This window comes from Camelus ferus, chromosome 29 (genome assembly GCF_009834535.1).
Source record: "Camelus ferus isolate YT-003-E chromosome 29, BCGSAC_Cfer_1.0, whole genome shotgun sequence".
Taxonomy (NCBI): domain Eukaryota; kingdom Metazoa; phylum Chordata; class Mammalia; order Artiodactyla; family Camelidae; genus Camelus; species Camelus ferus.
This window is the reverse complement of record NC_045724.1, coordinates 18954959-18980742: the sequence shown is the minus strand read 5'-3', so window position 1 is coordinate 18980742 and position 25784 is coordinate 18954959. Positions and strand designations below refer to the sequence as shown.

Sequence of the window (25784 nt, the reverse complement as noted above, 5' to 3'; positions counted from 1 at the left end):
AGAAGAAAAATTTGATGGGCGGATCAATATGTGTTCACACAGGGTCTAGGATTGCAAAGACAAATTGGCAATGCAAGTGCTTTCTTCAGGAGAAAGGAATTTAGAGCTCAGCTGACTAATCTGGAATAAATCTACTCTCATTATTTACAAAAACGTTCAAATTTTATTGATTTAAAAACAGAAAGATTCCTTACTGATTGCAATTTTATTTTCATAAGTGAAAATATAATAGAAAATGATAGTTTAATAAATGTATCTAAATGTTCTGTTATTGGATTCTTTAAGTGCAAATATCCCTAAAATTCTGGAACTTCAGTTTTCCTTTTTATATCAAACTTTCATTCTTATGTTGCACTCTTTATAGAAGTAAAATCTAAAGCCTAACACCAATCTCATTCCCTTGGGCTGTGGTGACGAAATCCTATGAATGAAAACCATCAGCCAGTGGTGCTTACACGTCTTACAAGTGATGATAAAATTTTGGCAAATGCAGTTCTCTAAAACAAAAGCTGCTGTGTATTTTACAGAGAACAAAACAACTTAAATCAACTCTAAAATGCTATCATCATTTTTCCTATCCTAAACTCCAAAGTTCCTTTTAGGCAAATGTAGAATGTTTGGTAGTTATTCTATCTGCTTCTACACTAACTACACAAAACCTTAAGCTATATCTTCTTCCTTTTAAAAACAACAAAATAGATTTTGTGTATCAGTTTCTGACTAAACTGAAGCATGTGATTACACAAGCATTTTGTTCAGGATAAAGAAATTTTCAAAATTAAATTTTCCCTTTAAGTACTTCCAAGTTAAATTATAAATCAGTAAAAATTAACCATGTGGAAATAATGTAAGCATTTTAAGGGCCCTTCTCTGCTATTTTATCAAATTACTGGAACATTGAATTTTCTAGACAAAAATACTCAAAATAACTATGTTCACAGCGGGAACATAAAGAATGGTTGAATCATCCCTAACAATTTCCGCTACCAAAAAGGGGCAACTGAGAAGTGTTTAGAAAGTAAATCTAAGTGAATGCAGGATCCAGCAGAAAAGACTATGTACGACCCTTTCCTATACCATGAAAGTATATTCACATATACCTGCACATCCCTGCTACGCTTTCTTTTACTTAACACTGCACAGTCTTGTCTAACATAACGATGATGCAAATGCAAGCTGGAGATCACGACATAGCTACTTGCCTCAATAAGATATTTTTTAAAGCCCCAAATCCCAGTCTTACCAGTTTTGCTCACCTTGAATCTAACAGCCAAGACTAATCCCTTTGTAATTTAGAAAAGTCTATGTATTAGGCTTATTCTTTAAAGCAATCATGTATTGAACACCTATTATGTATTCAGCCCTATGCGCAGCAAAGTGGAAATAAGAAGTCAGTCTCCAGTCATCAAGGAAATTAAAATCGACTTGGATTATTAAAAAAGTTGAACATAAAACAAAGTTAAGAGCTGACCTATATGAATCAAACCAAATAGCATTTCATCCAGTGAAAATTCATACTACTCAACACCTAGCAACATCTGCTTTTTCCCCCCTAACTCAGAAGACTGAGAGAGGAGCTAAATCCTACCTCGTTGTACTTCCTATTTAAGGCCCAACTGTGATCATATGGTTTTTATTCTTTAATTTGTTAATGTTGTGTACCACATGGATTGACAAATCGTAAATTTCTCTTAACCTTTCTTTCTTCTCCACTGTTCCATAAGGTCTCAATAATGTCTGGAACATGGTAGTGATTCAAATGTTCATTAAATGAATGAATAAATCAGAAGCTAAGCCAAGCCCAGAGCAGCCTTACCAATGAACTTAACGGTCTCCTACAGCAAATCCCAAAAGCAGTTAAGGTTCTAAGCAGTTACCTAATATGACCTTTGACCTAGCCTTGGCCCCATGGGATAACTGGTATTAAAGACTTAGTGCTGAGTGTTAAGGCAAAGGCTCAGAAAAAACCCAGCAAATCCTAAAATGCTTTTTTTTTAAATGAAGAAAGAATATTATAGCACAATGCCTGACCCATAAAATGTGCTCACTATATGTCCGATGAGTGAATGAACAAATGCAGAGCTGAGGAAAGGTAGCAGCTCCAAAAGAGAACAAACTTGGGGCAGGTGTCATAGATGGGGCTGTATGTAAAGCCCTCTCTGGCTGAAACTCAAATCTATTTCCTTACAGCTACTACGTCCATTTCTTTTTTTTTTTTTTTTATTGATTTGTAATGATTTTACAATGTTGTGTCAAATTCTACTATGTCCATTTCTATGGGTGAAATCTCCAGCTACCCCTTCTTCACTCCTCCCAACATCCCATTAAAGGAAAACAAAACCTGTAAACCACACAATTAGCAGTGCCTCCCAAACTTGAATGTACACACTTATCACTTAGTTAAAATGAAGGTTCTGAATCATGACATCTGCGGTGAGGCCAGTGATTCTGCATTTCTAACGAGCCCCCAGGTGATGCTATGCGGCTGATCAACAAACCACACTTTTCGAGTATCAAGAGCCTGGACACACTGCAGAGAATATGTATGCTGTCTTAAAGCCAGAGTTAAGATACCTCCTGCTCCCGTATTTCCTAGTTGTATAAACTTGGACAAGCCATTTTACCCCTCTGAGCCTTCCTTTGTCATCAGTGGAACATGGAGAAAAACAACACCTTACACTTACTAACTGCTTACTATTTACCAGAAACTAATGCTTCACATTTATCAACTTATGAATAGGACTTAGGTTAAACAACCTGTCCGACACAGGTACAATAAACCTAGATCTTATTCTAGGTACTTTGATTCAAGAACCTGGTGTTTAACCTCTTCAGCAGAGGCATTATGAAGATTAAATAATAATTGGTATTTAGCTCACATTTATTGAACACGATATGCTCCAGACCCCAGGATAAGCTCCCTTGGGAGCGTATTAACTCATTTACCTTTATAACAGCCCCAAGAGATAGATACTATTAGTATCCTCATCTTACAGGTTTTAAAATAGGCCCAGAGAAGTTAAACAGAGGAAGGTCACACACTAGCACAGTCAAGGTTGCAACCCAGGCAGTCTAACTGCAGAGCCCCGCGCTCTTTCGCCACAAGCCCTGAGAGGGTGAGGCCGCGGGGCTCTGAGCCACCAGACATCAGCTTGCTGGAATGCGCCCACCACCGCGCCCACCCGGGGCGTTCTAACTGCCAGGCCCGCTCGCTTCGAAGCAAACCAGGTCTTCCTCCACACTCGGCTTTAGGCCTATCTGTGGGAAGGGTCCTTCTCGGGCCACACCAAGGACCCCCATGAACGTGTCAGGGCTCTGGTGAAATACAGTGTCTAGTCCCAAGACGAGCTGATTAGCTAAACATCGTGGGAACCGACTTACACTAAAACTGTAACACAGTCACAGTGGGACCCTCACCCTGAATCTGCGGCCCCCGAAAGCTCGGGCCGCTTCCTTACGCTGCTGCATCCTGGAATTTGTAGTCGGGGCTCCTTTCCTGCTCCGCCTACACCGAGGCCGGGGCCAAAGCGGGCCGCCTCTAATCCCATCTGCTCTCCAACACCGCCCTCTGCCGGCCTCTCCTCGGGTCGCCCGCATTGTGAGCCCCTTCCGGGTGCTCCGGAAGGGAAGCTTTCTCTTCCGGGACGAGCGTCTGGGTGGCCGCACGTGGTTGTATTGCCGGGTTTGAGCTGGCGCTGGCAGAGAAGTAATTGAAAGTGTCTCCCGGAGCGAGTGAGCCGGGCCGGAGCCATGGAGGGCCAGAACGTGGAGGAGCTGCTGGCAAAGGCGGAGCGAGACGAAGCAGAGAAGCTGCAGCGCATCACGGTGCACAAGGAGCTGGAGCTCGAGTTCGACCTGGGTAACCTGCTGGCCTTGGACCGGAACCCCCCGACAGGGCTGCGGCACGCGGGACCCACGCAGGAGGCCGAGCTGCGGGCCCTGGCGCGGGACAACACGCAGCTGCTCATCAACCAGCTGTGGCAGCTGCCCACCGAGCGCGTGGAGGAGGCGCTGGTGGCGCGGCTGCCGGAGCCCACCACTCGTCTGCCGCGCGAGAAGCCGGTGCCCCGGCCGCGGCCGCTCACACGCTGGCAGCAGTTTGCGCGCCTTAAGGGCATCCGTCCCAAGAAGAAGACCAATCTGGTGTGGGATGAGGTGAGCGGCCAGTGGCGCCGCCGCTGGGGCTACCAGCGCGCCCGCGACGACACCAAGGAATGGTTGATCGAGGTGCCCGGCAGTGCTGACCCCATGGAGGACCAGTTCGCCAAGCGGATTCAGGCTAAGAAGGAACGGGTGGCTAAGAACGAGCTGAACCGGCTGCGTAACCTGGCCCGCGCACACAAGATACAGCTGCCCAGCGCGACCGGCATGCACCCCACCGGACACCAGAGTAAGGAGGAGCTGGGCCGCGCCATGCAGGTGGCCAGGGTCTCCACCGCCTCTGTGGGACGCTTCCAGGAGCGCCTGCCCAAGGAGAAGGCGCCCCGGGGCTCCGGCAAGAAGAGGAAGTTTCAGCCCGCTTTTCGGGGACTTTGCTGCCGAGAAAAAGAGCCAGCTGGAAATGCTGCGAGTGATGAACAGCAAAAAGCCTCAAATGGACGTGACGAGGGCCACCAATAAGCAGATGAGGGAGGAGGACCAGGAAGAGGCGGCGAAAAGGAGGAAAATGAGTCAGAAGGGCAAGAGAAAGGGAGGCCGACAGGGTCCTGGGGGTAAGAGGAAAGGGGGCCCGCCCAGCCAGGGAGGGAAGAGGAAAGGTGGCTTGGGAGGCAAGATGAATTCCGCGCCGCCTGGCTTGGGTGGCAGGAGAAAAGGAGGGCAACACCACGGAGGAAAGAGGAGGAAGTAAATTTCACCCTTGGACCCGCTTGTAAAACCGAGAACTGTACTAAGAACTGTTACTAAGCTCTAGGTACTGTAAGGGGATGCGGAAGATGTGGCCGCTGCCTTCATTGGCTTGAGATTGAAGGGACAGGACTGCCTTCCTCTCAAGATAGTATGTAAATACTGAACTCGACACATTAATGTATTTCCCACAACCAAACTTGGGCTGGAAATTAAAGGCTGTATTTAAGGGCATAAGAATTAGGTGGAAGCTGGAGTGAGTTCTGTTTTTTAAACAACCAATTTTTTCTTTTAAACTTTGGAGTGGTGTGAGGGGGAGCTGGTCATATTTCAGAGACTTAGATTGATTTTTGCATTATTTTGGTAAACTTCTGTATCAAAGAGGGGAACAGAAAGATTACATTTGCAGAACTGTTGTAAAGGTTATTTAATAAAAGTTTGTCTGTATCTAATGTTGCTTTTAACTTTTTGGCTCTTGGTACAAATCTTAAGTAAAGCCGGTGACCTGGATATCTGGTACAGATTATTTTCATTTACTTTCTAAAAAACACGTAGCAGCTAAATTTTGTTTTCAGCGAGACCACTTTTATTAGACAAACTCATACTTGTTTGGGTATCAGATAAAATACTGGAAGTGTAGTACAACTGGTGTCTCTTTCAAAAAAGATTTAATGCTTTTCAACACTGAAAACATTAATTTACTGTACATGGTGATTTGGGGCTTTGCTAAATAATGGTAATCATCTCTCATTAATCCTAATTTTTATACTTAAATTAAATCTTTATCAACACTTATGTCCCCAGTTTTTTAAAGCTTCAAGTAGGGTCTGTTTGGGGAAGAAAGAAACCCACATGATACATTTGTCAAATTGACCTGAGCTAGTTTGATTAGGAGGTGAAATGTCTACAACTATCCTGAGTCTCCTTCCCTAATTGATTTCAGTAACTCATCTTTGTTAAAATAACTGTCTCCTGAAGAGGGTTCATAGTACATGGAGGGGGTGAGGGTTTGCTGCTGCTATACTCTGGGGAGCCACTCTACTCTTGCTTTTCGGTCTGACAATTGATAGGAAATTAAAATTGGGAGTTCATTTTGTCTTCCTTTTTTTTTTCAGTATTGTCTCATTTTTATATTTTTAGAAACTGCTATGAAAGAAGATTAATTCAGATTTCATAATAGGTTACTAAAAACGCAAATGTTCATTTGTTACTGTCTGAAAATACTTTCTGATAAAGTTGAATTTTGCCATCATTGATCAGCGTTTCCATGGGACATGGGGCACTTGACGCCAGTCCCCCGGGTCCCCTTGTAACCATGGAAAGTATTAACTACTGATGAAACCATTTAATGGTATCCTGAACAACTTCATTAAAAGCCAAGCCATTCGTAAAGCATTTAACACCTTTTAAGTTGTCAACTATCCAGGGTTGTTGTTGTTGTTGTTGTTGTTGTTGTTGTTGTTATTTTGTTTGGGAATTTTTCTGCCTTTGGTTTTGTGAATTGATTTAACATTGGACACAGCACTGGCCTTGTAAAAAGAAAAAGTATCCTCGGGCTTTTTGCAAGGTTCTTGTTTACTATTAACATAAAGTTAAATACACTGTCTTAATTTATTCTGAAAATACTCTGAAAAGGCAAAATAGCATTTTAAAGAAGTTAGAGTGGAAAAAGAATGCCCCAGTTTCTCCCTTTCCCCACGTCCCCGACATGAGAAGTAGAGGGTTTTAAACAGAGACCTGTACTCAAAACCCTACGGAGCAGTTTCCTTCACGGCAATTTCGAAGGTGGACGGTGAGACTTTGCACCGGGTAAGTCGTAGTTTTGACCGTAGGGAAACTGTCCGGAGCCAGGGGGGCCGAAGCGGGGGCGGGTGACCCCACGGAGCCGGGGGGCGGGCACGGGCGGGGGGGCGGGGCGGGAGGCGGCGGCCGGGATTGGCCGGCGGCGGGGGCGGGGCCGCGAGGAGGACACCACGCGCAGCCATGGCCGCTGCCGCTCGCGCCCGGGTAGCGCACTTGCTGAGGCAACTGGAGCGCGCAGCGTGAGTGCGGGGTCGGCCGGGCGGGCGGGCGGGCGGGCAGGCAGGGGACCGGAGGGTGCCGCCGTGCCCACGCAGCCCGCGGGGAGCGACCCGCCCAGGCCCCGCGCATTCTTCCTCCGGTCACTTTCAAGATCTCGGGGACGGGGTGCCGCAGGGCGCGTCCGCTGCGCGCGAGCCGGGCCGGCGCTGTCCGTGTGCCAAGCAGCCAAGCGCTGCGCGGTGAGGCCGCTTTTACTCTGCATGTTCTCCGGTTGAGAAAACTAAGGCCCAGAGAGGAGGCTGCTTAGTCCCAGATCGAAGCAGGCAGTGGAGAGCCTGGCACAGTGACCAAAACAAATGCATGTATCCGATCAGCATATACCTATTGGCTGTACGTAATGTGACTAAAACTATTCTTGGTGCTGGGGATACAAAGACGAAGGACTGGAGCAGTTTACAGTCTAACGGGAATTGCATGAGGGGACAGGGCAAAATGGGCCTGTGCAGAACAGAACGGACAGAGGGTGTAGAAGAGAGATGGATGTGAGAAATCACCAAGAGCTTGACGCCCCTGGCACGTACGGGAGTCACGGTATTAAAATAAACATTATGACACGTCTGACTTCCCCTCCAAAAATGCCAGGTACGTAGTAGCTGCCTGTTAAATGCCTGTTGAATGTGCAGGTGCACAAGTCGGCCTGGGAAAACATGGGGGTGGGGGGTGGGAATGTACTACAAGGTGGAGCTAAAGAGGGAGAAAGGAGGGAGACTAGAGAGGAATTTTAGGCAAAAAGGAAAAGCAGCACCAGAGGCAAAAGTCGCAGTTCCAGGATCTAAAAGTAGTTAAAGTCTGGACTTACCTTCACATGAGAAGGTGAAGATAGAAGACAGATGGTGAAAGGCCATGAATTAGATAACAGCTAACATTTACCATGCACTTACCATGTGCCAGGCACTGTCCTACACACTTTACATGTTCTAATCCTTACAACAACCCTATGCAATACTGTATTATCATCATATTACAGGTAAAGAAATAAAGTCATGGAGAAAAATAATTTGCCCAGTGTCATACACTAAGCAAATGGCACATCCATCATTTGAACTCAGATACTCCGGCTTCATAGTCCTTGTTATACTAAGGAATTTTAATTGTGTCCTATAGATATTCGAAAGCTATTGAAGCAGTAGTCCTCACTGTGAAACACATACTTTAAGATGCCTCGTGGGAAAAAGAATGCCTTGGCCAATTAAGGAGGGAGAGAGGTCAGAGATGGGATAGGGAAGAAGCTTGAGAGAAGGCAGTTGATTCTGCAGTTCAGCAGAGAGGTCTAAACAGGAAGATTAAAGTAGAAGTCATCAGCATAGAGGGTCTTCAGGGCCATGGGACCAGGTGAGATCACTAAGGGAGTGAGCGCGGAGGGAAGAGACGCATCCACAGGCTGAACACTGGGACCCGCCAGCATTTAGAGTCAAGAGCATGAAAAGAAAGCCAGTGCAGTAAGAAGAAAACCAGAGAGTTGTCTCCTGAAAACCAAGGGAAGAAAGTATTTCCAGGGAGGAGGGAGTGAAAGGGAGGATGCCACTGACAGGTCTGAACTGAGACCTGAGTGGTATATTAGTACTGGGTGGAGGTTATGAGTGACCGTGTAAGTTTCTCAGTGGAGTCACAGGACAAAGCTCATTGGAAAAGGTTCTGGAGAGGATGAGAGAAGAGAAATTAGAGAGAGCAGGTGTAGTCAGCTGGAGGGAAGGAGAGGCGTGGGGGCGGCAGTGGGAGAGGGAAGAGGGACAAGAGAAAGTTGTTGCTGGATTGTTTGTTGATATAACCTGGGGGAAATAACATTTTCATGCTGATGAAGATCTTTGGGGAGGGAATTTTGAAGAGGCACGAGAGAAAAGGAAGAAGTGTTGTTAGTGATGTTTGGAGGAGCTGAGCAAGGCTGAGGTTTAGTGCACAAGGGAGAGGTTTGGCCTTTGCCAAGAGCATGGCCAGGTTATCAGTGACACTAGGAGGGAAGCCAGAATAAACGAGCCAGAGCCAGAGCCAGAAGTGGGTAGATGAGAGGCTTGCACTAACCATGGTTTGCTCTGCTTCTTGGGGGGAGCACAAGAAGCCTGTCAGTGGTTTCCGACCATCCTAAGAAGGTGGGGGAGCCCACAGCACATTCTCCCGGCCCCAGGTCAGGCTCTGAGTCTTGGCACACCAGAAAAAGAGGGAAGGTCAAGGGATTTTAAATGTCTACATTTGTTCATTTACTCATTCATTCATTTAGTATTAAAGATTTATTTTGTGCCTGCCTGGCACTATGCCAGCCACTGCCAATAAAGTTGGGAAAAAGGACAGATCTTGCTTTGTCGTCACAAAATTTATAATCCAGAGGCGGATAGAAACAGAGCACCAGCAATACAGTGTGATCACAGTTTTAATGTGGAGGGAGACTTGGGTACAATGGACTACAGAGAAAGGGTGTCCCCCAGGGCCTCAGGCCTTGGGGAGGACTGCCCAGAGGAAATGACATCTGACTGACATGAGAAAGAACACTAGTTCCCTGGGAGAAGAGAGGGGAAAGTATGTTCCAAGCAGAGGAAATAACAAGGACAAAGTTCTGGAGGCAAGAGAGAGAGTTTGTGGCCCATGCAATGAAAAGAACAAAGTTGATTTTCTAGGAGCTCAACATCAGAGATGGAGCAAGAAGAGGGCCAAGCTGGAGAAGTGAGCAGGGCCAGGGAAACAGGGCCAAGTCTGAATTTTTATGGGGAGCCATCGAAGTACTTCCAAACTAGCAAGTGACATCACTGGAAATATGCCCCTGACCACAGTGTGGGGGAAAGAGGTGGCAAAGGTGGAGCCGAGAGAAGTCAATTAAGAACTCCATAGTAATCCACAGAACCAGATTGGGGCATTGATGCATCGTCGACTATGAAGGGTGATGGAGGGTCAGAATGACTGACAGCAGCCCAGGACAGAACCCAACATTTAAGGAATGGGCAGAGTGGAAAAGGAGCTGGAGAAAGAACAATCAGAGGACACCCAGGTGAGTAGGGAGTCTTGGGAGCCAGAAGAGTGTTTCACCTACCCAAGGAGAGGGTGCCCAGTTCAGTGCTGTGAGAGCAAGGCGCTAGGAGGTCTGGGAAGAGAGGGGACAGCTGGAGAGCAGGGACTTGTAGAGACAGGTGCCAGATTTCAGGGGGTAAAAGAATGTGTGGGAGGCAAGGAAATGGAGTCAACAGATGGAGGCCAGGAGGAGAAAACTAGAAGGTGGGCAAATGGGAGGGGACAGGAGGTTGTGAGTTTTAAGCATGAAAGTCTTGTTTAAATATGATGACAAGGATCAAGTAGGGGGAGGCTAGGACAGATGGAGGTCCCAGGAAGGCAAGAGTGGGTGGGATTCAAACCACAAATAAGTATAAATGATGGACTAAGGTAGCAAGAGCTTGAAAAATATAAGAGAAGGGGTGATGAGTGGAAGGAAGTGTGTGCTCCCATGGCCCTTCATTGGAAAGCTTCGAGTTTGGATTTATCCCTCCTTTGGGTCTCTTTTCTTGTCCTTGGAGGGCTGGGAAAGACCTCGAAAGTAATGCCTTGTTAAGAACGGCGCCGGGGCCTCGCCTACTTTTTCCCTGCGGAAGCTACGGGTGCTCAGGCCCTCCGGGATGCTCCCGGGAACTCTTCCACGCGGCGTTTCCAGCCGTGCCCACGAGATGGCAGCCTCGACTCACGGTGGCGCTCACACCGGCCCGCGCCGGTTTTGACTTAATTCACCATTTTTGAGATCTTGACCATCATTGAGTTAACGCCCTTCCTTCCTTCCTTCCTTCTCCCTTTTCCCTCTCAGATGTTTTCATTCCAGATTTGAAGGCAGGGCTGGGGAGGGAGGGGGTGGTGTGCACGCACGTACCTACTGGACCCCACTACGACAGGGTCCCCAGAGCAATAGAGAGAAACGTAAATCTATTGCGAGGCTCCAAGGGACAGCGAGCCGCAGAAAGAGAAGCCGGAGAAGGGACTGTTTAATAAATAGGAGGACGCCAGGACAGGGAAGGGATGCAGAAGCCAAGGGAGGGACCGTCTAGAAACAGGAGGACGTGGAAAATCTGAAGATATGGATGTGATGGCAATTCAGGCGGCTGGTGAGGGCGGACACCGAGGGTGGGGCTGCGGAGGGGACACGGCGGAGCCGAGGAAGGACGGGGGCGCGAGGCAGTGACCTGGCAAGCCCGCTGAGGGCTTCCGGAGCACCCGGCCCAGAGCCCGTTTGAAGAAAAGCCAAACACCCTGAAGACAATCGGAAACTACAAGGAAAGTTCCAGGAGAAGGGTGAGGGGGATGAGATGCGAGTAGTTAACACTTGGGTCAAAGCCCCAAGCCTAGTAAGAGCTGAGTCCCCATCAAACTTACTTGCAGCCCCAGAGTGCTTATCTCAGCTCCCCGCAGGCATCGACTATTGATTGCTTAAGTGTAAAAGAATGAGCCTACAACGCTGGAGAGCCTCTGAGTCAACTTAGTGTCCATGGTGATTTCTGGCTTTTTCTATGGTGCAGTGTTTACCAGTAGCTACTACTTTGGTAGCATCTTAAGACTAGGATGCAATGTGAGTTCCTTTAAGGTTTCTTATCGTTTGGTGTTCTGGTTTCACAATACATTTTTTTCTTTCTTTCTTTCTTATTTTTTTTCCCCCTCTTTGTTTTCCCTAGATGCCAATGCCCAGGTCATTCTCATACTTACTCCCAAGGTAATAATACATTTTGTGTTTAGCCACAATTTCATTTCCCACTGTTGCCAGTAAATTTGGGCAAAGTGTAAAGCAAGAAAATCAAGGCATGTGAGAGGAAGATGGATGAAAATAGTTGCCTTTTTACTTGAAATTGGTAATATGTAGTTCTAATTATATTATGTATAATTATATGTATTATACCATATTTATATTATGTATAATTATGAATCTGTTACTGATTATGTGTTTGGCTCAAATGTATATTTAATGCTATTTATAATGCCTTTCTATTTTAAATAGAATTACTTACCAAAGCTAAAAATGGTGATACGAATAGGATTTTAGGATTGTCTGAATTCAAACAGAATTAATCAAGATGAGATCTCTGGAAAGTCCTAGTACATCTCAGAAAAGAAGCTAAAGAACAATGTGGTTCCCAGAAGGAAAAAATTTGCTTGTATCAATTTTTAAAACAACATTCTATTTCTTAATAATTATAAATAAGGGGGTGTGTATAGCTCAGTGGTAGAGCACAGGCTTAACATGCATGAGGTCCTGGGTTCAATCCCCAGTACCTCCATGAATAAAATATGTATTTTTAAATGACAAAGTTTTCAGTTCCTACAAATGTCTTAATCCTTACCAACTCTATTGTCCACAGAGCAGCAGGAAGCTCACTGTAGCTTCAGCATGTCCTCAGAATGTCACATGAATTATACTGACACAAAAACTGATTTCACCTCTTAGGAGAAAAGGTCAAATCTAAACAGAGCAGTAAGGGATGGAAAGGAGGGACCTGCACAGACAGGATCCTAAGCAGAAACCCATAAAGAAGCCTGCTGGGGAGCAGAACAGATAGAATAACTAACTGAGGACTTTTTCCTGCCCAGAGAGTGACTCATCCATCAGGACCAGCCAGGGGACTTCCTGGTCCTTGACAGCCATCACTAAGCAGAAGCTTGCCCTGCCTCTTAGGCCCTCAGGGACACGTGCAGAATTTTGTCTTCAGCGGATTTTCTGCAATTCTTAATTGGTTTCAACAAAGATACATAATTTTCCTATTTGGGGCAATAAAATTCATCATTTAGAGACATAATCTCAGTGTTTTCCAGTATCCAATTTATGTCTTTTCCTAAACTTTAGTAACAGGAGTAATAGATTATTTCTTTAAAGCCTATAGATATCAAAGAAATTCAAATTATGATTAAGGATACTTCTACTGAAGGTAGATTTTTGTCTGATAGTTGTGATCTCTTCTTCTTTAAAAAAAAAAAAAAAAGGTCGTGAAAATTGTTCTGTAGACTTTTTTCAATCTTATGACTGACCAAGACTGATAAAAATAAGTGGATGAAAACAAAGATAAAATCCATTAAGTACAGCCTTCTTGTGTTGTCCCAATATGACAAATCATTTCTGCCATAACTAAACCTGATACTTTGCAAAGAAATGTCAGTTTATAAAAATTTGTATTAAATTACCCAAAGAAAACTAATTAGTTGATATGTAAGCTTGAGAAATATAAATATCTTACTGTGATAATTAACCTCCATGGAAAAAAATCTTAATTTAAACAAATTATCACAGTTGCTATAAGAAGTGTAAGCAGGACTGTAATTTATGAGTTTACTAATAGCTCTTCTCTAACAATAACTGAACTCAAGTCTAGATTTTTTTCTAGTGGATTTTTACACATCATGTTTTCAAAAGTATAGTTTAATTTCAACGGCGAAAAGGTTTTAAGTAACTATTTTCACACAATCTGCATCAAGTTAGCATTACATTCTCTTAAAATGCAGGTTTTAATTTTAATCTGGTAGGCAACAAGGAAACCTGAAAAATGTATTTCAGGTAAGGCTTCAAGGGAAATATTTATGTTCACTGCTGAAATACCAGTTTACTCTCAAATAACAATATTTTTGCTTTGTTTTTGAGGTCTACTCTGATGCTTATTTTTACATTTCCAGCTCCTGGACTTTCACCTTCTGGGAAAACAACAGATTATGCCTTTGAGGTAGGTTGACTCAATTCATTCTTTGTTTTACAAATGACTTGAAAAAGTACAACCAGAGTATTTTGCTAATGCATTATTATCTCATTTGAAATCTGCTACTAATTGATGTTCCCTAGTCTCAGTATTTGATCAGCACCTGTTAAACAAAGTACCTTGTTAGGATTTAATAGGTTGTTAAGATAATAGTACCTAATAGAATAATGGAATGTAAATTTTCTGGTATGTTATCAGTAATGAGAAATGTCTAGAATCCTGTCCTCTATTAAAATAAAGCCAATAAGCCATTAAAATTGGGCAAATTCCCAGTTCTACAAACTCTACAATTTATAAGTTGTGTGATATATCTTCTTTAGTTTTATAATTATAACAATCCCCAAAGGCGTCCAAGAAATCTGTTGAAGCCAGTATAAGGGAACAATTAATTCTGATGAATTTTTATCGTAGTGTAATTACATAACCATTTGCTTAAATCCCCGTCTCCTTCTAGTTCAAGAGTCATAAATTAAAATGTGACCAGAAGCCTGAGTTAATCATTCTAGGAGCAGTCCAAGTGAGGGCAGTGCTGAGTTCACTGCGAGCACAGGCCTATGTGAAGGGTGCAGCCTGTACCCAGCCCCACGTGGCTGCTGCCACTTCAGAACACAGGCTCTGTGCTGCCCAATTATGCAAGAGAGAGAAATCCAGATGGTCACGCTGGCTTTTTTTTTTATTTGGATAATAAGAGTTATTATCCAAACCAAAGAAAAAAAAAGGAAGAAAAGAAACTTAAACATAACATGGACCAAGCAAAACTTGTCTTCAGGCCAAAAGCAACCCAACATCCATCAGTGTAAAAGCTCTCTCTCAGCTGTAAACTTTATGAGGCCATGTTTCTCTTGTTGATAGTTGTATTACCAGAGCTTTGCACAGTGCCTGGTACATAGCAGACACTCAGTAGTGTAGGTTGGACAGGAGGATGGATGGATGGTTGAATGGATGGATGCATACCTACATGCAAGGGTGGCTGGATAGATGAACATTTGGATGAGTGAATGAAGGGGGAAAAAATAAAAATAAAGAATAAATTCCAACAACAATTAAATTGGAAAATAAGAAGATATTTGAAAGTTAATTTGGATGTGGAGGCAAGAAAAGACAGGCATTTCAAGCCGAGAGAACAATTGAGAGATTATGATGTATTGGGGAAAATTCCAGTGTGACTGGAACCAGCATTTGCTTAAAGAAGTATGATGAGTGTGAGGCCAGATGGTGGTGACGTGAAGGCCATGCTGGGGAATATGCACTTCGTTTTCTAGACAATGGGAACTATTTTGAGGGTTTTAGAAATGAAATGACCAACTCTAAACACCCCTCACCTAAATCTTTTTTTGTTTTCAGATGGCTGTTTCAAATATTAGATACGGAGCAGGAGTTACAAAGGAAGTGGGCATGGCAAGTGTTTAAGATTTCTACAGGCTTCTACTATAAATGTTACATATATTTAAAAACAAGCACAAATGGAAAACAGTTGAGTCCTTTGTTTTGGACTCAATGTTAAGTTTGCCAGAAGTGTCTATGACATTTTTAGCGCAATCAAACCCAACTTATAAACTCTTTTTGTTATTGTAGGACCTACAGAACATGGGTGCTAAAAACGTTTGTCTGATGACAGACAAGAACCTCTCCCAGCTCCCTCCTGTGAAGACAGTTATGGATTCCCTCGTGAAGAATGGCATCAACTTTAAGCTGTATGATAGTGTGAGGGTGGAACCAACCGACAGAAGGTATTCTTTTATTGCTGTTCTTTACTTCAAGTGGAAACCAAAACATTTCAGGGTTGCTTAAAACTTGCCCCAGGCCTTATTGAATGGCGTGGCAATTTAATCCTGAAAAACCTGACATTAACGGCTTTTCTTTTCCCTTTTCCAAGCTTCATGGAAGCTGTTGAATTTGCCAAAAAGGGAGCTTTTGATGCCTACGTTGCTGTGGGTGGTGGCTCCACCATGGACACCTGTAAAGCCGCTAACCTGTATGCATCCAGCCCGCACTCCGATTTCCTAGATTATGTCAACGCCCCCATTGGGAAGGGAAAGCCTGTGACTGTGCCTCTTAGGCCTCTGATTGCAGGTAAAGACTTTTGGATCTCTCTGTTTCATTTTGCAGTGGGCAAAGGCCTTAGGAAAATGCATGCCAGTTATTTTAGGGTGTACGTTTGCAAAGCTTTCTGAGTTCTTCATTTCAGTATAATGCCTTATTTAGAGATCAGAAGAGATAGCAGATCACTCATGTTTAAAATCCTGATCTTCATTATTGCACAGACAGAGACACTTTGGGTCACTGGTAGGAAAGTTTGCAGAGGTTACCGTTTACATTTATTAGGTCCCTCTGTCAGCAGGTTTGTCTTCTGAGCCCCTCTCTGTTTTGTCCCATTTTGCCAGAAGTTTAAGAGGAACATTCGCTATGATTTTTCTGGTGCCGACTCAACCCTTTCTTCCTCATAATGGCTCTTCAGCTGACCTGGGGCTTTGTCTCTGCCCAGGGACGTGTGGCTAGCATGGCCTCCTCACTCTGGGTGACATCTGCTCTGTGGCCGCCCAGGGCACAGACACGCAAATCCAAGCCAGGGCAGCTCGTCTCTTCCGCACTGACCCTGGGATCTTTCGGTCTTTTCTTCCCTCCCATTTCATGGCTGTCAGCATATTACTGTTTAAAGCCTTATAGCTAAAATGCACTAACTGAAAAATATCAGTTTAAAGTCTTGTCCTCTCTTTCCTTCCCGCTCCTGCCCCCACTGTGAATGGGCCTTGTGCTGGGACAGGAGTAAGTGGATGGGAGATGAACTGCTTTGACATGAATGAGTAATCAGCAGGGAGCAGCATAATTGATGTCTGGCAAATGGGACCCTCTGGTGAAACCGTGTCAGCATCACACAGAGGGGTGATTAGTAAAGTTTAGAAACTTGACAGAACCACAAAACCGCAGAGCCCAGCAAAGGCAAGGCGTTACTGTGATTGCTGCCAAGAGGGAATAAAGATGTCTTTTAGAGACGGCGAATGTGAGTTTTCTTACCAGAGATGCCGAGAGGACTGCATTTGAATACCCAGCTGCAGCTGCTTAAGTTCTGGCGCTGGAGGAACCCAAGGCTCCCAGAGCTCCTCCTGTTAATACAGAAGTAGACATCACACATGCATGTTAAACACATATGTGTAATACAGATAACGGGTGTCATACATACATGTTAAGTATCCATGCATGTTAGTGCTGCTACGGACTTTACATACATGGTAACACAGATACAGACCTCCATACACATCAAGCACACATACATGTTAGGTATATATGCATGTTAATGTAGCTAGGGACATCATACATGCTAAACATGCATGTGTATTAATGCAGCCACTACCATCACGCACACACATTAGACATGGATGCCAGCACATTAAATGCAGACACAGGCATCAGACCTGGTACACGCATGTTAATGCAGACACAGCCATACACGTTAAGCATACATGCATGTTAATACAAACACAGACATCAGGTGAGCAAATGGGGCAGCAAAGCTTTCTGCTCTAACTCTGCTCCTTATTTCCTGAGGCTGATTAAGAATCTCCACTGACCTTTATTTAGATGCTTTGCTAAAATTAATATTTTTTTGTTCAAGTCCCAACTACCTCAGGAACGGGGAGTGAAACTACCGGAGTTGCCATTTTTGACTACGAACACTTGAAAGTAAAAACTGGTAAGAACTCTGTCCATAATTTTTTTTTTTAATTCTCTCTCTTACCATTCAACTCCACCCTCTTTTCTTTAATCCTAATGTTTAAAATTCAATGAGTTACAGAGTTAAGGAAAGGGTAGACACACTTTCTTTTCCCAAATACATACAAAAATATAAAGCAGTCCAATATACTTCTTTTCAAGAATTACCTACAAAAGCAAACTGAAATGCCATGAATCTTGATTGGCCATTTTTCTGCCTGGGTCAGTGACTGTATATCAATGATGAACGGTTAGTCCCTTTCTCAGACATCTTGTTAACATTTTAACTCAATTTTATTGAAATGAGTTTTTATACAATAAAGTGCATACACATTGAGAGTCTGGTTTGATGAGTTTTGACAGATACACACACCCATGTACCCACCACCCCAATCAAGATACAGAACATTCCCACAGCTCCAGAACGTTCCCTCATGGCCCTTCCCAGTCAACCCCTCCAGCCCCATTCGCAAGGAAGCACTATTCTGCTTTCTCCCTTCTTTGTCATCTTTACTCCATCTTCTTGTGTGACTCTCAGCTATGGTGAGAAACGTCCCTCCTCTTGAGTCTCCTTCTTCCAGGCCTTTGTAGCACAATAAATTGACACCAAACTGCACATTCATAGTAACTTCTCTTTTTAAATTAAATTACTTGACCCTTTGACATTGTTAAAGATGATAAAAATAGTAACCAACACTTAAATTCTCCCTTACATTTTTTTAGAGACTTTTCCCATCATGTTATCCATTATGATCCTTACAACAGCTCTGGTAGGGATGGAGGCCCTGTGTTCTAGTCTAATCTTAGAACCCAGAAAGGCTCAGAGACACGCAGTAAGTCACAGAGCAAGGACCCAGACCAGTGGTGTGCTAGTAAACCAGATCTCTGAACTTTAGTGAGTAAATAAGCCCTGATTTGTAGCATTTGTGTAGGGTAAATACTCCACCATAGTCAGTGACATCACTCCACCTGGAACTGGGAAGAGACAGGCTCCTGTAAACTGCAAGAACCCAGGTTCTTGAAAAACCCAGGTCTCTGACTCCAGATCTCTTTCCACTGCTCCTTGCTGCCTCCCTACATGAGAATGAATCTTATCTCATATTTTTACTTTTTTAGGATAATTTGTTACCCTAAAGTTATTTAATTTTTGACAAAACTGTACCCATACCTCTAGCCTCTGTTGAAAATCCCTGTCTTAGGTATTGCCTCGCGAGCCATCAAACCCACACTGGGCCTGATTGATCCTCTGCACACCCTGCACATGCCCGAGCGGGTGGTCGCCAACAGCGGCTTCGATGTGCTTTGGTAGGTACCACTGCCATCTGGAGGGCTTTTTCAGCACCCAGGCCGATGGACAGTATCTTACTGCTGAATGCACTTGCTAGTCAGTCATGATTAGCACTGCACAGCAACCCCAGCTTTGGTTGTCATTATCCCCGTTGCTGGATGAAAATGCTGAAGCTGTCGAGGTGAGGTGAGGTCCTGGGTGAGCCACAGACCTGCTGTTCAGGATGGACCAGCCCAGCCACAGCTGCGCCCACAGAGATGTCGTGAGGAGCAGTGGAAGCTGGCATGCAGCGTCTCAGACCCACACCCCTGCCTCTACTGCCCTCACCAGGGAACGCTCAGGGCTGCAGCCACACGAAGAGGGCAGGGGAGGGAGCCAGCCCTTCCTGAGCTGGATAGGCTCACTGCATAATAAATATATAATAGACCAAAGCAAAGTGAATGACTCACAGACCCAAAGACTTTGCTGTCAGTGACGGAGGAGTGGGCTCAGAAGAAAGGAGAGTGATAGCAGTGGCCCCGCCAAGGACTGACCACGGGAGAGAACACCTTGCCTGAGGAGCCTGGCCTGAGGCCCAGTGGTCTGCTCTGAAGATGGACACACCCACATATTAAACCTTAGAAGCAGTTCCCCTTGTTAGGGCTCTGGGGTCCTTCTGATCGTAAATTGGCATCCAGTGGACTTGCCAATGGGGAGAAGAGATGCAGTCTAGAAGACTCAGGTGTCTGTCCCCCTCAGCGGTTTTATTTCTGGTTGTTAATCAATATCATCAGATTTCCAGGTTTTACACAGATTCTTTGTGTTCAGCTCGGTGACTCTGCCCCTGAAAGACAAATCTGCTCTTGGGCCCAGAATCAAGATGCACAGCAGGACAGAGCTTCAACTCTGCACCTTGGAGAACTCATCACCACCCCGTACGCCCCACGTGGACACCTCCTTCTTGCCTTGCCCAGGTTTCCTGTTTAGAACACAAACCCATAGCTTTCGTCCACCAACTAATTCTTGAAGTTGTAATGCTTTGTTCAAAAGGTGTTATCTGCTTCTTATATGTAAAAGAGAGTAAATTCTCCTTTCTAAGACTGATAACTGTATCTCATCCACAAAATAGTTCATGTTATATTGTGTTCCCAGTGAATCGTTCATCTAGATGGTTGTGTTTATCCTCACTTCCTGCAGTTGAATAGCTAGAATTCATGGCAGGCCAGCAGGTGGAGGAAAGTCTGAAGCTTCTTGAAATAGCCCACCTTGAAATTAGGGCATGTAAGAAAAAATAATTAAATTTTTTTTCAGACTAAGAATTAATAATAATGGTGAATAGTAAGTCTTACAAAATGCTGGTACCACGCTAAGTACGTTACATATGTCAACTTCATTTTCACAGCAGCACCATGAAGATGACTATTAGTTACCCGCATCTTAGAATCACAGGGAGGATGGTGGCTCCCCCCTAGACCCGCAGTGAGAAGGTCTGGTGCCAGAATTTACAGCTGGGGGGCGAACCCCTGCACTGTCCTCTTATAGGAGGTTAGTGTAACTGTGACCCTTCTTGGATGGGTAATACAGTGTTTGATCAATGCAAGGTATAAAATGGTAAATATGCTTTACAAGGAAGTCATTGTTTAGATTCAGTGCTTTTCTTCATGACTTTAATGTTTAAAAACTCAATATCATAAAGATGCATTGGCACTACAAAGGGACCGTATGTAACTTCATGCATAATGGTCAAAAATGCTGTAGTGCTGTTAACACCAACTTCACTGTGTTAATTTCTGTAATAAGCGATAATTGTCATGGACAAGAGGTGGATTCCTGGAACGTATTGTGATTATCAGTGCTACACAGCATATCCACAGTGGAGTGAGTCCAAGTTTTCTGAGACAGTTTGTGATCTGAATGGAGGGAAGGAGGAATAGAATGCTTTCAACTTGTGTGTTTTAAATATTCTTTGTTAGCCATGCCCTGGAGTCCTACACTGCCCTCCCCTACCACATGCGGAGCCCCTGCCCTTCAAATCCCATCACTCGGCCAGCCTACCAAGGCAGCAACCCAATCAGTGACATTTGGGCAGTCCACGCGCTGCAGATCGTTGCCAAGTATCTGAAGAGGTACGTCACCCAGAGGGGACAGAAACAGAACAGAAAAACCACTTTTTGCCCTTGTGTAAAATGTGGCACACTACATCCTAAAATGTCCTGAGCCTGTTCACCTACAAAATCAGTCACTGTACATAGAGAAGCACCAGAGACCAGCAGCCTCTGGAGGGAGCCCTGTGGGGACAGATGAAAGTCGGATCCTTCGATCTGAAAAGGTAAAAGCCACGAGAGACAACATAAGAGCACCTAATCTATGAAGGATGCAGGTAGAAGGTTTAGTCTTCAAAGCCTCAAAACCAAAGCTAGGGCACAGGGAGATGTCCTCTGAGGTATGGCTACCAAGGGCAGAAATGAGAACTACGGGACAGATGTTGGCCGTTCCCATCAGGCTCTGTCCAGAGGCACTCGGGATCCACCCGTGAGCAAATGGACATCAACTAAATTTAAGACATAAATGTGTAGAGTTGTCTATCCCTAAAAGGTTTTGAAAGATTCATGCATGACATAGCCACAAGAGGCTCCTGAGAGAGCAAAGACAGAACTAGAGATGAAAGCTGAACCCTGAGACATTAAGACTGATGCAGAGTGGAAGTCATACGGGAGGGAGGGAAGGAACATGGCGGGTTAGGCTATATGTGCACACGGTGCCGGCCCGAAGCAGGAAGCTGCCCTGGGAAGGGCAGCTTGGACCACACTTTGTAGTAGCGCTGCAGGGGGCTCGGAACCACCTCAGGCTCGCAGAGCCCATCAGGGAACACTTGACTGGGTAGAAGCGGATATAGATAATGGTCAGCCAGTGTGTTTGACGGGCAAAGAAGGCAGAGCAGCCATGGAAGGTGAGGGGCAAATGGACAGAGGAAAGGCTGAAGCTTTATCATCTGCTATTTCATCTGGCTGGATAAGGAACTAATGCTGGGTTTTGGAAAAACACACAAACGCCTACCTATTCCAGATGAAAAGAGGGAAAAGGCTGTGGCACTTTTATTACATAGCAGGAACCCTTAGTCCAGGCAGAATCACAAAGAAACAAGTGAGCAGTGGCTCTCTTGGCCATCTTAGGCATCCTCCTTGGGGCAGGGTTTCCAAGCGGACGGTGAGCTGGAGGGCTGAGCTGTATCTGAAAGGGGCCTTTGAGAATTTGCTTTTCTGAAGTGGCATTAGGGTCCGACTGAGCAAGCTCGTCCTATAATAACATCCAACTTCCAAAGTAATAAATATAAAATAACATGTGGAGTTTCCACGGATACCAAGAGAGGTCTCCAGTGGGTCCAGCTTGAGGAGGTGTCACATTAAGAAAGATGGCTGGGCGGCTCATTTGGCCTGCAGGTAGCCCCAGGCGACAGGGACTCACTTCCACGAATCAGTCTGGGCCCTGTGCATTCTGTGTGTTTACTCTAAGTCCACTCCCAGCCGTAGTCAAGGTCATTGACAAATGAAAAAGAAGAATGAGTCTCGGGGCACTTTTCTAGAGCAGCTTTCACAGTCCAAGGGTCAGTGCTTTCTTCCCCTGGCACTTTTATCACATGAGCAGCCTGACAGCGTATTTATTATGCCTTTGCTCAAACCGTTGATGAGAAAATATGTTTCCCTCTGGATTTTGTCTAGAAGACAAGGTGCCATTGGAATAACTTGCCTAATTTTTCTTCCTGTTGAGTAGCATTTCTTTTTTTCCAGATCTTTCCCTAAGGCGGCTCTTTATTCAGTAGGAAATGCCAGTGCTGATGTGTTATTGTTAGGTATTTATGTCATCCACAGGGCTGTCAGAAATCCTGATGATCTTGAAGCAAGGTCTAATATGCACTTGGCAAGTGCTTTTGCTGGCATTGGCTTTGGAAATGCTGGTGTTCATCTGTGGTGAGCCAACTTGAGATTTTTATTACTTCACCTAAGCTTAAATTTTTAAAATGTGTATATTTTGGGACATGTGGTAAGATTTAAATATGCTACAGAAAGAAGAAATTTAACTTTTGGTCCCAGAACATTTTCCTAATTCAGATCCAGTTTATTGGGTCATAGATTTTTTTTTCTTTTTGGTAACCAGTTTATTGAGATATTATTCACATACTATATATCATTCACCCATTTAAAATTTACAATTCAATGGGTTTTCATATATTCGCAGAGTTGTGCTACCATGACCACAATAAATTTAGAACATTTTATCATCCTAAAAAGAAATTCCATACCCCTTAGCTGTCACCCACCAATCCTCCTATACCCTAGAGTCTTAAACAACTACCAATCTATTTTTTGTCTCTTTGGATTTGCCTATTCCAGACATTTCACATAAATGGAATCATATAAGATGTGATTTTTGGGGGGGGTCTGATTTCTTTAGCTTAGCATAATGCTTCATGGTTCATCCATGCATGATCAGTACTTCTTCCCTTTTTATTGCCAAGTAACATTCTATTGCATGGATATACCACATTTTATTTATTCATTCACCAGATAATGGACATTTCGGTTGTTTCAACTTTTTTGGCTATTACGAATAATGCTGCTATGAATAATCATGTATAAGTTTTTGTGTAGACATATGTCTTCATTTCTATTGAGTATATACCTAGGAGTGGAATGGCTGGGTCATATGGTAACTCTTATGTTTAAATTCTGAGGAACTGCCAGGCTGTTTTCCACAGTGGCTGCACAACTGTACATTCCTACCAACAGTGGATGAGGGTTTTGATTTTTCCACATCCTCACCATGTGTCATGGATTTTTAAAACCTCAAACAGAATTTTTTTCTCCCAATCTCTCAAAAAGAGGGGGGTTGGAATATTTGTCAATAGCCCAGAATTAATCTGTTTGAGCAGAACTTTATTGGTATGTTGCTTCAAAACTGAAAACTAGTGAGCCCAAAGAATTAAGACTTGGTCTTTGCTAGGGCGAGTACAATGAAATGGTCACCTTCAAGCTCTGCTGCTGACAGGAGCACAGACGGGCACCACCTTTCTAATAGGCAACTGAGCAAAATCTCCCCAGAGCTTGGAAAATGTTTATACCCTTTGACCCACTGATTTTACTTCTAGGAATATAGCCTAATTAAACAATCATGATATGACCAAAGAATTTCCTTATAAGGATATCACCTAAATGTTATTTATAATTGAAAAATTTAAGAACAACCTAAATTCCCAACAGTTTGGGAGTGGTTAGCTAAAGTGCAATACTCAAAGAATAAAATAAGTCCATTAAAAGTAATGTTCTAGAAGAATGGAAAATGTTTATAAAGAATATTAAGTAATACAAGCAATGTTTAAAACTGAATGCACAATATGATCATCAGTTAAAGATACGCATAAGAAGCCTAGAAGGAAATATTCTATAATGTTTATCTTGAGGAAATAGGATTATATATCATTTTTCTTTTCTATAAAGAATATATATAACATTAAAAGAAATCAAACTAAAATATTGGATATCATTAGAAAGGTACTTTGAAAGCTACATGAACGCTTTCACGTCATGAAAGCACACTGAAAAAAAAAGAGAAAGCACACTGAGCAATAACTTTCTGAATACTGTGGAGCCAAAAAAGGTAAAGCACTTTCCTAAGTATCCAACAACAACTCAGGGAACCAATGGCTTCTGATCTGGCTCGAGAAAGATGACACACACCAGGCATCTTTTTTGGATACGTTAATCATACAGTCCACCAAAATACTTCATCTTTCTATGAAATGTAAATCTTTTAGAAAATAAAAAACAAAGTCATCCAATAACCCACATGAATAGACTTAATAGACCATTTTATTATTATAAAGTATTTCATTTCAATATATTAATTGTAAACATATTAACTTCTCACAATGTGTATCCTCTGGGTCATCTAGTAAACTGTTATATTGTCCTGTGTGTTCACTAAGAACTTTAGAGGATATAAAGAGTTTTCCCATTAAAACAAACCAAAAAAAAAAAACCCCACAAATAAAAAACAACGTGCCTTTTCTTGCAGGCTGGAATAATCATGTATGATTCACCTCCCATTAGTACGTAGCATTTAAAAGGACGTATCAGTCATTGGCAAGACAGATCACTGGCAGATCTAGCTTGCAGTATGTCTTGGCTCATAAAACACCCACCGATATCTTCAGTTTGTGAAGGAACACACTGCGAAGGCAGTGCAGAGCAAGATAGAAAATGCATACCCTGAAGTTTATTATAGAAACTTTAAGGTGAATTCTTGATTTCTTCAAGGTAATGAGGTTAACCAGTCTACTTGGGGAGCAACTTCTGCATCAATATTTTTTAAAGGCATACAATTCTGTGAGCATTTGAATTTGAACATCTTGGAGGTTTTGTCCATGAATACACCAGATACCAATTGAGTAATAATATATCCTCATAGGAATCAAGGAAAACAGAATGTCTAACTTTGTGGGTTAATAATATTGTCAGGAGACTGTGAAGGGGTCTCCCACAGGAGTATCTTTGTGCTGTTAACTTGGATTTCTGGTATCTGTATGTCAACATAAGGAATTTCTTTCTTTCCTAGCCATGGAATGTCTTACCCAATTTCGGGCTTAGTGAAGAAATATAAAGCCAAGGACTACAAAGTGGATCACCCACTGGTGGTAAAGTCATAATAAATTCTTTAATTAAGTCTTAGATTCCTTGCAGTTGCCATACATGTATTTGTCAATTCTTGATTGCTGGGACTACAGGGTGAATATTTAATATTTAGAATACGCAGGTGGAAGACCAGCTTTGCCCTATCAGTCACCATGTTTTGTTTCTCTCCAGCCTCATGGCCTTTCTGTGGTACTCACCTCCCCGGCGGTGTTCACATTCACAGCACAGATGTCTCCTGAGCGGCACCTGGAGATGGCAGAAATACTGGGTATGAACCATCACTCGTAAGTCTGTGATCCACATACGTGGAGCATTTCCTAGGATTGCTTCTGAAGGTAAACCATAAAGGATAATTCCAAAAAATATTGCTTTGAGATAATTTAATAATAAAATGTCAGTGACCTGCCCAAATTCCTACCTAGCACTAAAATTCTTTAATTTTATGTTTCTAAGAGTCTATTAACAGTGAAATGGAACCAAATATTGCTT

At 43.5% G+C, this 25784-nt stretch overlaps 2 protein-coding genes across 8 annotated transcripts in view; both read left to right on the top strand.

The window, feature by feature from the left end:
- The first annotated feature begins 3627 nt into the window (after positions 1-3627).
- RRS1 (ribosome biogenesis regulator 1 homolog) lies at positions 3628-5297 on the top strand. The gene is given in 2 exon segments (XM_032469856.1): positions 3628-4515; positions 4517-5297. Coding segments are annotated over 2 exon segments (1098 nt in total). The 5' UTR covers positions 3628-3750; the 3' UTR covers positions 4850-5297.
- A 1497-nt stretch (positions 5298-6794) lies between these two features.
- The window catches only part of ADHFE1 (alcohol dehydrogenase iron containing 1), a 30432-nt gene continuing 11442 nt past the window's right edge, over positions 6795-25784 (top strand). The window contains exons 1-12 of one of the 7 annotated variants that reach the window (XM_032469887.1): positions 6795-6887; positions 11565-11602; positions 13549-13595; positions 14973-15026; positions 15204-15358; positions 15505-15701; positions 17242-17319; positions 18539-18644; positions 20580-20732; positions 22476-22574; positions 25219-25297; positions 25467-25563. In XM_032469887.1, coding sequence (XP_032325778.1) covers positions 6829-6887; positions 11565-11602; positions 13549-13595; positions 14973-15026; positions 15204-15358; positions 15505-15701; positions 17242-17319; positions 18539-18644; positions 20580-20732; positions 22476-22574; positions 25219-25297; positions 25467-25563 — 1162 coding nt within the window. In that variant the 5' untranslated portion in view covers positions 6795-6828. The other 6 variants (XM_006193746.3, XR_004315932.1, XM_032469886.1 and 3 more) reach the window with 6 other exon arrangements.